The sequence below is a fragment of the Orycteropus afer genome, unplaced genomic scaffold, assembly GCF_000298275.1.
Source record: "Orycteropus afer afer isolate SDZICR_OR568_19922 unplaced genomic scaffold, OryAfe1.0 scaffold00010, whole genome shotgun sequence".
In the NCBI taxonomy this organism is placed as follows: Eukaryota; Metazoa; Chordata; class Mammalia; order Tubulidentata; family Orycteropodidae; genus Orycteropus; species Orycteropus afer.
This window is the reverse complement of record NW_006921597.1, coordinates 6161084-6173114: the sequence shown is the minus strand read 5'-3', so window position 1 is coordinate 6173114 and position 12031 is coordinate 6161084. Positions and strand designations below refer to the sequence as shown.

Genomic DNA, 12031 nt, shown 5'->3' with positions numbered 1-12031 from the left:
AAGCAGGCAAAAACAAGATTGTTGAAGTAGTAGAGATGAAAGATGGCAGTAGAGATAAATATAATTTTGGTACAGTGCACACTGAGGGACAAATTTGGGTATGAAAATATGAGGACAGATACAGGGAGGTGAAGTGATAGAGGAAGAAAGGGTGACATACACATATGTATTTAGAAATCTTAATCATCTACTGTTTTAAATTATTAAGTACAAAACCCACTCATTGCCATTGAGTCAGTTCCAACTAATTTTAAGTACAGAGGCCAATAAAGCAAAGAGAATTGGTCAAAGGTAAGACCAATGGCAAGAAGAAAGAAAGAAGTAGTTTTAGCAGCATGACAGAGTAGGTACTCAGGATTCCACTGAAAATAACTAAAACAACTAGATAGTATATTTTAATCAAACTTATCAAATGATATGAGCTGGCAACTGTGTATAAGGTCAACTCAAGCCAAGGACCAAGAAAAAGTATTATTGTTGTTAGGTGACATGGAGTTGAGTAAAAGTGAGAACCCCCCAACCCCCCAAAGACATAAACCTAGTACTGAAATTGGCTTTACTCCTGTGGGACTTTGTCAAACTAGATGATTTTGAACATTGGTTTTTTCAGTCTGTGGAGCTTACGAAGAGATGAAAGCCAGAGCCTGCCCAAGCTGAAGGGGTGTTTAAAATAAGAGCACTTCAAAGTTTTGCCACCTCAAAGGGCTACACCATTGGACTAAGGATGATTATTAGTAGAAATAAGCCAGTTTCTTCTCCCAACAGGACTGCCAGAAAAGTTGCCTGTGTTAAAACTTGGTGCTGAGCAAGGAGAGTAAAAGTCCTTTGAAAATGTAAAACCATAAGGAAACACTCATATAGAGTTGCAGCTAAAATACACACCAAACCAAAACCAAAACTCACTGCCATCATCTGACTCATAGTAACCCCCATTGGGTTTCTGAGGCTTTAAATCTTTACAGAAGCAGACCACTTCACCTTTTACTCCGTGGAGTGGCTGGTGGATTTGAACCACTGACCTTCTGGTTAGCAGCCAAACACCTTACCACTATACCACCAGAGCTCCTTAAAATACACACAAGTCCCTTAATGAATAATTTAATGTAGTCTGAGACTATATAGGTTTTGCAATCACTTACTAACATAATTTCTGGCAACAATATCCTTTCTGAAGAAACCTACCTTTACACCAGGTCCAAAGAATTTGGAAAGCACTAAGAAAAAAAAAAGGTTATGTCATAGTCAAAAATTGCTAAAGACAGTAAACAAGGAACTTCCAGTGAGAGCCAGCAAAAACAAAAGAAAGATGAATTAGACTAATGGTATTTCAGATACAGCAGCATTGTTGTTGTTAGGTGCCACTGAGTTGGCTCTAACTCATAGCGACCCCAAGTATAATAGAAAGAAACCCTGGCATAATTAGACATAGAATATAATATCTATGTGCTTAATATTATTCTAGAAATAAAAAGGGGCCTGAAAATATGACTAAAGAGGAGACAGTTTGGAAAAAGAAACAAAGAAGATCAATCTTTTTTTTTTTTTTTTCTAATGTGTCGAGTTGGACTTGACTCATAGCGACCCCTCTTTGGGTTTCTGAGGTGACATCACTATGGAAGTAGATTGCTCAACCTTCCTTTTGAGGAGTGGCTGGTGGGTTTGAACTGCCAGCCTTCTGGTTAGCAGTCAAGTGCCTTAGGCACTACACTAAATGCAATAACTGTATTTAAAAAATTAACACAGAAGTTTAATAGGAGATAAAACACAGTTTAAAAGAGAATTGAAAGACAGAACTGAAGAAATTACTTAGAATGAAATTCAAGAGAGTCAAAGGAATAGAAGTCATGAAAAAGATTACAAGGACTTCAGAATTCTAGATGACTGAGAACTTTACAGAATCAATGAAAGAAACAAGTCTAGAGATTAAAGAAGCCAAATGTACTCTCACTTAAATAAAAAAACTCCACACCTAGTTCAATCAATTTGAAACTATAATAAATGAAAAACAAAAAGTCTATTTAAATGGATTTTATTTTCAAAGAAGAAACAATTAGACTGACAGCCAACTTTTCAGTGGCAACACTAGAATCCAGAAGAGTATGGAGGATTTTTGTCAATGCTGATGCCGGAGATCTGTCAATGTAGAATTCTGTATCAGTGAAATTATTTTTCAAGAGGACAACATAAAGATATTTTTAGAAAAACTTACTGGGAGAGTTTGCCTCCAACAGATCCCACCACTGAACTGACTTTTCAAAGAATGAACCTCATGCAAAAGGAAAACACAGTGCAGAAGTAAGACAAAAGTGCAGAAGGAAGGTGTTCTGGTTACCTAGTGCTGCTCTGCCAGGAAGATACCACAAATGGGATGCTTGAACAAACAGGAGTTTATTCTCTTGCAGTTTGGAGGCTTTAAGTCTGAGTTTAAAGTGTCAAGCTCTAGGGGCTGGGTGAAAGCCCCTCAACCTTGGACTTCAGCTATGCTTCCTGCTCCTGGCCCACTGGAGCTAGAGGTTTTCTTCACTCAGACAGTGGCTGGTTGCTAAGACTGACAAGCCCAAGGCTGACAATTTAAAAGGCACAGTCCCAATGTTACCAAACCACATCTCAGGGCATTAATTCAAGTCCATTGAAAGTCCCGAGGTGGGCACAGCACGGCAGGCTGCTGAACAATGACATGGCTACATGCAGGGTTTGAGCATGCTATAAGCTGGAGATCATTCCCAAAGCTGCTTCTTATATCTGGGAAGAAGACCACATCCTAAAGCAGCTACTCAGGTGCTTGTGGTAGATCCCGCCATGGAGCTGATTGCCAGTTTCACCATGGAGAATAACTACCACCAGCTACCCAGCCACTCAACCAGGCTCAACATAACTTTAACTACCACAGAAGGTCTGAGAACTGGAGAGAAATGAAATTGTGTAGATCAATATAAAGAAGCTTTAATTATATAAAACAAACATAATATAGTGCTACAAAGGCAGGATTATAATTAAATATATGGCCATAATAGCATAAAAGTCAGGAGAGTGTTAAATTAGATTTCCAAGGTCTAAGATGGTTTTGGGAGGAAGATAAAGTAATTGATTAACTTTAGACTTTGATAAATTATGTATGATGATAAAATTTCCAGGACGATACACTAAAAGAATAGAAGTATTTGAATATAAATACTTAACACAGACAAGAAAAAACAATCAATCCCAAAGAAGGTAAGAAAGAAAGAAAATCAAAACAGATCAGTCATGACATATAGAAAGCAAGAAAAGACATAAATGTACCCAGTTGTATCTATTATTCAATAAATGGACCAGTTAAAAGATAAAAAAAAATCAATTAATGCTTAAAATATTAACCTAGATACTACTTAGGAGCTCTGGTGGCTCAGTGGTTAAAGCACTGGGCTGCAAACCAAAAGGTTGATGGCTTGATCCCACCAGCTGCTCCATGGGAGGAAGATGAGGCAATCTACTTCTGTAAAGATTTACAGCCTTGGAAATCCAATAGGGGTCGCTATGAGTTGGCATCAACTCGAGGGCAGTGGGTTTGTTTTGTTTTTTTTGGTATATGTTACAAGAGATACATTTAAACATAAATCACAAAAAATAAAATATACATGTATGGAAAGTTAAATTGGGAAAGTATTAGATAATAGTGGATATAAAAACCAAAAATCAAACTCATTGTCATCAAGTCAATTCTGAAACATAGACACCCTATAGGACACAATAGTACTGCCTCAGAGGGTTTCCAAGGCTGTAATCTTTACGGATGCACGCTACCACGTCTTTCTCCCATGGAGTGCCTGGCGAGTTTGAATTGCTGACTTTTTTGTCACAGACAAGTGCTTTAACCACTGCACCACCAGGGCTCCTATAGCTGTAATAATATAAGCAAAACAGATATTGACAAACAAAAAAAATTATAAGATAAAAAGTCATTGCAGAATGATAAAAGGTTAATTTCACCATGAAGATATGGTTCTAGATTTATAAGCACTTAAAATCATAGCCTAAAAATTATAAAGGAGCTCTGGTAGCCTAGTGCCTAAGGCACTTGACTGCTAACCAGAAGGCTGGTGGTTCAAATCCACCACCACTCCTTGGAAGGAAGGTTGGGCAATCTACTTCCATAGTGATATTGCCTAGGAAACCCAAGGAGAGGTCACTATGAGTCAGGTCCAACTTGACAGCACATAACAACAACAAAAATTATAAAGAAAATATGACTAAACTATAAGAAAGGCAAAATCATCTCAGAAATAAAGATCAAATTATGAGGAGCATAGGAGTAAATAGACCATTCTACCCTTTCAGCAGGACATATAAACATACTCTGTTAAATATATTGATATAGTAGTTGTGAAAAATCTGTAAGGATATAGAATAAAACCAAAGCAGTTACCATTGAGTCAATCTCAACTCACAGTGACCCTACAAGACATAGTAGAACTGACCCAGAGGGTTTTCAAGGCTATAAATCTTTACAGAAGCAGATCTTTCTCCCACAAAGAAGCTGGTGGATTTGAACTACAGATCTTTGATTAGCAGTTGAGCACTTTAACACTTTAACATGGCTCCTTGGATATAGAATAGGAGTTGGTAAACTTTGGCCTGTGGGCCAAGTATGATCTGCTGTCTGTCTTCGAACAGTCTGTGACATAATAACACTTTATGTACCTAAATGGCTGAAGAAAAGCAAAAGTAGAATAATATTTCATAACACATGAAAATCATATGATATTCAAAGTTTAGTGTCAATAAATAAAGTGTTTTTGGCATACAGCTGTCATGAATTCAACTGTATCCCTTCAAAATATGCGTCAACTTGGCTGGGCCATGATTCTCAGTGGCTGTTGTTATTGTTTTTATGTGCCATTGAGTTGGACCTGGCTCATAGCAACCCCTCCTTGGGTTTCCGAGGTGGTATCACCACGGAAGTAGATTGATCAACCTTCCTTCCGGGGAGTGGCTCTCAGTGGCTAGGCAGTTATAATCACATAATTTGGCAGTTACATATGGATGCAATCATACCTATGATGTTATCTGATAATATAAACAAATCAGTTTTAAGGGGACTAAGGTGGGATGCAATACCCTTACTAATCACAGCCCTGATCCAATGTAATGGGTGTTTCCCTGGGGTATGGCATGTTTTACCTTTTATCTTACAAATGATAAAAGGAGAGAGAGAGTAGAGAAAGAGGGACTGCATTACCATCAAGAAAGAAGAGCTGGGAGTGATACATGTCCTTTGGACTCAGGATCCCTGTTCAGAGAACTTCTTAGATCCAGGGGAAGACTGATGCAAAGACACATGGTGATCTCTAAGGAACGCCAGGCCCACAGGTGTTGAAAGGGGAGAAAGACCTTTCCCCAGAGCTGGCACAGTGAGAAACCATTTCTTTAGAGCTGGTACCCTGAATCTGGACTTCTAGCCTAGTAAAGCTATGAGAGAATAAACTTTTGCTCGTTACACCCATCAACTTGTGATATTTTCTGTTTTAGCAGCACTAGATAACTAAGAGGAGCTCTCGCAGCATAGTGCCTAAGGCACTTGACTGCTAACCAGAAGGCTGGCGGTTCAAACTCACCAGCCACTCCTCGGAAGGAAGGTTGGACAATCTACTTCTGCAGTGATACTGCCTCGGAAACCCAAGGAGGGGTAGCTATGAGTGGGGGCCTACTCGATGGCACATAACTACAACAACAACAGGTAACTAAGAGGAGCTCTGGTGGCATAGGGCTGGTGGCATAGTGCCTAAGGCATTTGACTGCTAACCAGAAGGCTGGCGGTTCAAACCCACCAGCCACTCCTCGGAAGAATGACTGGGCAATCTACTTCTGTAGTGATAGTGCCTCAGAAACCCAAGGAGGTGCTGCTCTGACTTGGATCCCACTTGACGGCAGTGAGTTTGGTTTGGTTTTCGGTAGGTAACTAAGACAATAGCCATGCTCTTTGGAGGCTTTTATGCTACAATAGCAAAGTTGAGTAGTTGTGACAGACACCATATGGCCCACGAAGTCTAAAACGTTTAACTATGCTGCCCTTCACAAAACATTTTGCTGGACTTGGATGTAGAATTAAACAATACACTAACAAGTTTAGTTTAACAGATATGAAGACAACAGTGTATCCAACAACTATAGGAAAAACACTCTTTTTATGTACATACAGAGCTTTATAAACCAAACAAAACTTGACCACATTTGAGGCTACAAATTATGTATCAAAGAATTAGTTAAAAATCAATTATAAAAACAAACTAGAATAACTCTACAGGTTTGGAAATTTAGAACCAAGTTTAAATAACTTATAGGTCAAAGAAGGAATAAGGAAATTAGGAAATAATTAGAAATGAAAAATAATGAAAATACTCAGTACTGAATCTTGTGCAATGGGAGAAGCACTTCCAGAATGCCAGAATGAAGACCTACAAAAAACCCCAATCCTCCATAAATGCAATGAGAATATTGGAAATACTCTGGAAATTAACCAACCAACTGCAACAATCCAAAGAATTATTCAAGAAAAATGGCTGAGTTTCAGTAAGAACAGAGGCTTTGTGGTGTTACAACTTGCGCTGTTCCCATCCCTCCTATTTCCAGTTCTTCAACTGCATGAAAACCAACAGCTCTGGTAGCATAGTGCCTAAGGCACTTGACTGCTAACCAGAAGGCTGGCGGTTCAAACCCACCAGCCACTCCTCGGAAGGAAGGTTGGGCAATCCTACTTCCACAGTGATACTGCCTCAGAAACCCAAGGAGGGGTTGCTATGAGTCGGGGCTGACTCGATGGCAAATAACAACAACAACAACAATGAAAACCAGGAGTTTAGCAGTTACTGGAGGGGGCACAACAGGCTTGAAGCTCTCCGTAGAAGCCTTATTTGCAGAAAACTGTCATTGTTTGACTTATCTGGCAATTCCCTGGAGACCCTGACTTTTTGGTCTGACTCAGAACCCACTAGTGGCTATTTTTCAGAAATAGATTGCCAGGCCTTTCTTCTGAGGTACTCTCTGGGTAGACTTGTCCTCCAAACTTTCAGTTAGCAGCACCACCCGGGGATTCCATAATAATGATGACGAACATTTATTTAGCTCTGGAAGACTTTATTGAATCCATTATATAATGAGAGGCTTCAATTATTACCTTTCTTGGTGATGACAATCTCAGATGGTGCTGTTTCTGATTTTTGCTGAGAAGCAGATTCAACCAAATCTCCACTGTGAGGGCTTGTTGGTGTTTCAACAGGAGGACAAACAGGACCTGAATCGGGGCTACTGCTCACAGCACCATCTGCAAAGAGAATCTGAAGGAAAATCAAGATTTCTCAGATTCTCAGAAGCAAGGAAGTGACTGGTTAACTATAAATACGTGACTGGTTAACTATAAATACCATGTTCCAAACTTAGATGAATTAAAAATAACCCAGAGGAGAAATAGCATTTTCAGGTTCTCAGTCCTAGCATCACAGAGGATATTGTAGAAAAGTGGATTTGGAAATCAGAGACCACAGCTTAATAACCAGCACAATATTTTCCATTTAGTTTCTTTAGCCTTTCTTTCTATTTCCTGTCTCTTGTAGGATTGATTTCAGTTATATTTCCCCCCCATTCTTCACCCTTCCTGTATGCAATTGGAAAATTTCATTTCAATTGTTGTAATAACTAATATTGAAATTTAGCACACATATTTAAATATTTAGATACTATCTAGTATATCTAAACTTCAATATTAGGAGCTCTGGTAGCATAGTGCCTAAGGCACCTGACTGCTAACCAGAAGGCAGGCGTTCAAGCCCACCAGCCACTCCTCAGAAGGAAGTTTGGGCAATCTACTTCTGTAGTGATACTGCCTCGGAAACCCACGGAGGGGTCGCTATGAGTCAGATCCGACTCAATGGCAAACAACATCTAGTATATCTAAAATATCTACAGGTATTTAATGTTATTATCTATAGTTTTCCAAGAAATTATAAGATACCTGACTTATGGTATCTGTGTGGCTAGTGAGAAGACTAATGTCTACCTGTTATTTATTCTTTCATAGATAACTGGTTTCCTTCAAGAAGATTTTGGGATGTCTCTTTATCCTTGAAGTCCTAAAATGCACTGTGACATATTTAGATGTGGGTGTTTTAAAAATAGTTAGTAGCAATCTTGATTAGCACTTGGTAGCTCTATTTAATATACAGCATCTCTTTTCTTTCTTTTAGATCTGGGATATTTTCTTATATTATTTCCACCTTCATCCTCATTATTCTCTTTAGAAAATTCTATCATATAGATTTCTTCTCCAAGTCTCTTAGCCTTTTTTTCTCTCATAATCCTACCTTTTTTAATCTTTCAGTCATTACTTATAATTTCTAAGAACTCTTGATTTTTTTCCATCACTCACTCACTCACTCACTTACTCACTCACTGCTGTCTAGTCATTTGTGACTCATAGCAACCCCTCCATGGTTTCTGAGGCGGTATCTCTATGGAAGTAGATTGCCCAGTCTTCCTTCTGAGGAGTGGGTGGTGGGTTTGAACTGCAACCTTCTGGTTAGCAGTCAAATGCCTTAGGTACTATGTTCTTTACTTTTATTTTTAGGTGCTATTTCTCCTATTTATTGAACTTTACTTTCATGGAGTTAATTTTCCTCAAAAGTTGATGATTCTTGGATGCATACTCATGCTTCTTATTGAGAATTCCTTTTCCCTTATAGGGAGATGTAGTATCTTGTCTTAGGAGCTCTTCCCCTTTAATTACTGGGGAGGGATGGTGCAGTACATACGGTTTTTGGATATTCCTCAGGTAGTAGTGAGTTAAAACCAGAAAACCAAACCCACTGCCATCAAGTTGGATACGACTGATAGCTACCCTTCCTTGTGTTTCTGAGGAGGTATTTCTACAGAAGTAGATTGCCCAACCTTCCTTCCCAGGAGTGGCTGGTGGGTTTGAACCACCATCCTTCTGGTTAGTAGTCAAATGCCTTAGGCACTACCTGGGGCATTATCCTGATTTTCTGAATCTAGTGCTCCATTTGTGAAATGTCTGTGTTGGAACTCTCATTTTGATTTTCAGTTTCACAGTTGGTTTTCTATTGCATGTTTTAAACTTTTCCCTTGTTTTTCCACCATTCTGATCCTATCTGACTTGCATTTTCTAAGAATTCTTCAAATTTTTCGATCCATTAATGACATCATTGTTTTTTCTCCAGAGCTGTTATAAATTTATTACTTAAAGGTATTTTTATTTTATTATTTTTTTTAAATTTTAAGGTGCTTTGACTAAGGCATTTGACTGCTAACCAGAAGGCTGGTGGTTCAAACCCACCAGCCACTCCTCAGAAGGAAGGTTGGGCAATCTACTTCCGTAATGATACTGCCTTGGAAACCCAAGGAGGGGTCGCTATGAGTCAGATCTGACTCAACGGCAGTATGTTTGAGAGGAAGGAGGAAGAAACTCTGGTGGTGTAGTGGTTAGAGCATTTGGAAGCTAACTAAAAGGTTGGTGGTTCAAACCTGTGGAAGAAAGATGGGGCGATCTGCTTCTGTAAAGATTTATACCCTTGGAAATCCAATGGGTGGTCACTATGAGTTAAAATTGACTCTATGGCAGTGAGTTTGAGAGGGAGAAGAGGTAAATACTATGTTTAAGCTGCAGTCTTGGATCATGTGTAGAAATGATAAGTTTATTTGTATCATGTCTTGCATAAACAGTGTTTGTTCTGTAACCATATATTCTTCATTTGTCATTTTAAACTGTCATTCCATTCCATCCCAATCTGTGTGCTTGGACGGAGCCTGGGTGCCTTGCCCCACCCTACCCCAATTTTTTTTTTAGCTTGTTTGTTTTTGTCTGTTTTAAAACTACTGTTATTACTATTATTTTTGTCCTTTTTATTATTATTCTTAATTTTTCCCTTCCCAGTTTCTAGTTTTCAGTTTTTTTCTTTTCCCTGTTCCTGGTTTTTTTTTTTTTTTTTTTTCTTTCTTTCTTTATCATGGTTAACCCCACTGCTTATTTTTCTTTTTGTGTTTTTCCCTTCATTATTCTCCTTCTCTACTTTTTTTCTCTTATTGCCCTTTCCCCAGATATTGCGGTATTTTTGTTTGTTTGTTTGTTTTTTGTTTTCTCCCTTTTTGGTTACTGTTCTGTTTGATTAAAAGGTGTGTTTTTTGTCCATTTGCTTTTACATTTTTTATGGTTATTCAATTGTGATTTTTTGTCTGAGTGGGAGGCAGCAATAGTCCCCATATGACACAACTACACCCATACCTCCTGCAGCTTCACTTGCTGAATGAGAGCCACCAATTCCTTCTCCACCAATGGGCCGATGATAAACAACAACCAAGAAGAGCCTGACTCACCTTGGCTGCTCTTCACAAACAGTTAACAGAGATTTAAATACAATGATGCCGCAATGTCTTGGAGACACCAGACCATCACAGTACACACAAAGAAGAAAGATAAAGTGGTAGAAACAAGGGAGCAGGATACAGACCCAGAACACATCCCTGAGGAAGAAGTAGCATTGGAACTCTCTGATAAGGAATTAAAAAGAATTATCTTTAGGTATCTTGAAAGAACTGAGAGACAGACCAAACAAAACACAGAAAAAACCTTAGAAGAATTTTTGAAGAAATACAAGAACAAAATGACAAAATAAATGAAAAATTAGAAATGATTAAAAATGTACAGATGGAAATCCAGAAGATAAATACTAAATTGTCAGAAATAGATAACACATTGAAAGGGTAAAGGAGTAGAATTGATGCAATGGAAGACAGAATGAATGAGATTAAAGACAAATACCTGAATACTTCTTTGGAAAGGGATCAATTAGAGAAAAGATCAAAACAAAATGAAGAAAGCCTAAGGTTCATGTGGGATACCATCAAAAGGAATAACCTATGTGTCATTGGAATTCCAGAACAGGAAGAGAAAAACAAAACCACTGAGAAAATTGCCCAAGATTTGTTGGAGGAGAACTTCCCTGATATGATGAAAGATGAGAATATATCCATTCAGGAAGCTCAATGAACCCCAAACAGGACAGACTCTAAAAGAAGATCACCAAGACATATCATCATCAAACTCCTCAAAACCAAAGACAAAGACAGAATCCTGAAAGCAGTATGGGAAAAACAAAAAGTTACCTACAACGGACAACCAGTAAGAAGAATCTCTGAGTTCTCAGTAGAAACCATGCAAGCGAGAATGCAATGGGATGGTACATATGAAACTCTAAAAGAGAAAAATTTTCAACCAAGAATTATATACCCGGCAAAACTGTCCCTCAAATATGATGGTGAAATTAGGATATTTCCAGATAAGCAGAAACTAACGGAATTTGCTAAAACCAGACCAACCTTACAAGAGATACTAAAGAAAGTGCTTTGAACAGGAAACTAAAAATAGCAAATAACAACTGACCATTAATACACAAGATGACATAACCCAGAAACCACAGCTATGGACATATCCAAAGTAAAATAAGTTTACAGGATTGTAAACAGGGAACCAGAGACATCAATTGGCAAATGAGGAGAAAAACAAACCAAAAAGAGGGAAAACATTGTGTAGTTATAGAACTTCTAAATAGTGAGGAAGTTAAGAGAGTTGCAAGATAGAATGGACTGTTCTAAACTCAGGGAGAAAATTATAAATCATAGGGTAACCTCAAAGAAAAATGATAAACTTTCACATCACAATAAAAAGGAGGACAAGCACAAATATTCAGCAAATACTAAAACAACAGCAAAAAAGCAAATGATAACATGATTCCTAAGCATAATGAGCTCAGCACAGAAAATAATATGGAACAAAGAAAGCAGGGACACCGTGAAAAAACACATAACAAAATGACAGCAACCAATTCATACCTGTTGATAATTACATTGAATGTTAATGGATTAAGTACACTACTCAAGAGATGGAGAGTTGCAGATTGGATAAGAAAACAAAACCCATCAATATGCTGTCTACAAGAGACACACCTTAGAGACAAAGACAAAATAGACTAAAAATCAAAGGTTG

At 38.1% G+C, this 12031-nt stretch overlaps 1 protein-coding gene across 1 annotated transcript in view; it reads right to left on the bottom strand.

Annotated features, from left to right (window-relative positions):
- SPAG17 (sperm associated antigen 17) overlaps positions 1–12031 on the bottom strand; it is a 413793-nt gene that overhangs the window by 100680 nt on the left and 301082 nt on the right. The window contains exon 28 of the mRNA XM_007950259.1: positions 7154–7313. Coding sequence (XP_007948450.1) covers positions 7154–7313 — 160 coding nt within the window. The remainder of the gene's footprint in view (positions 1–7153; positions 7314–12031) is intronic.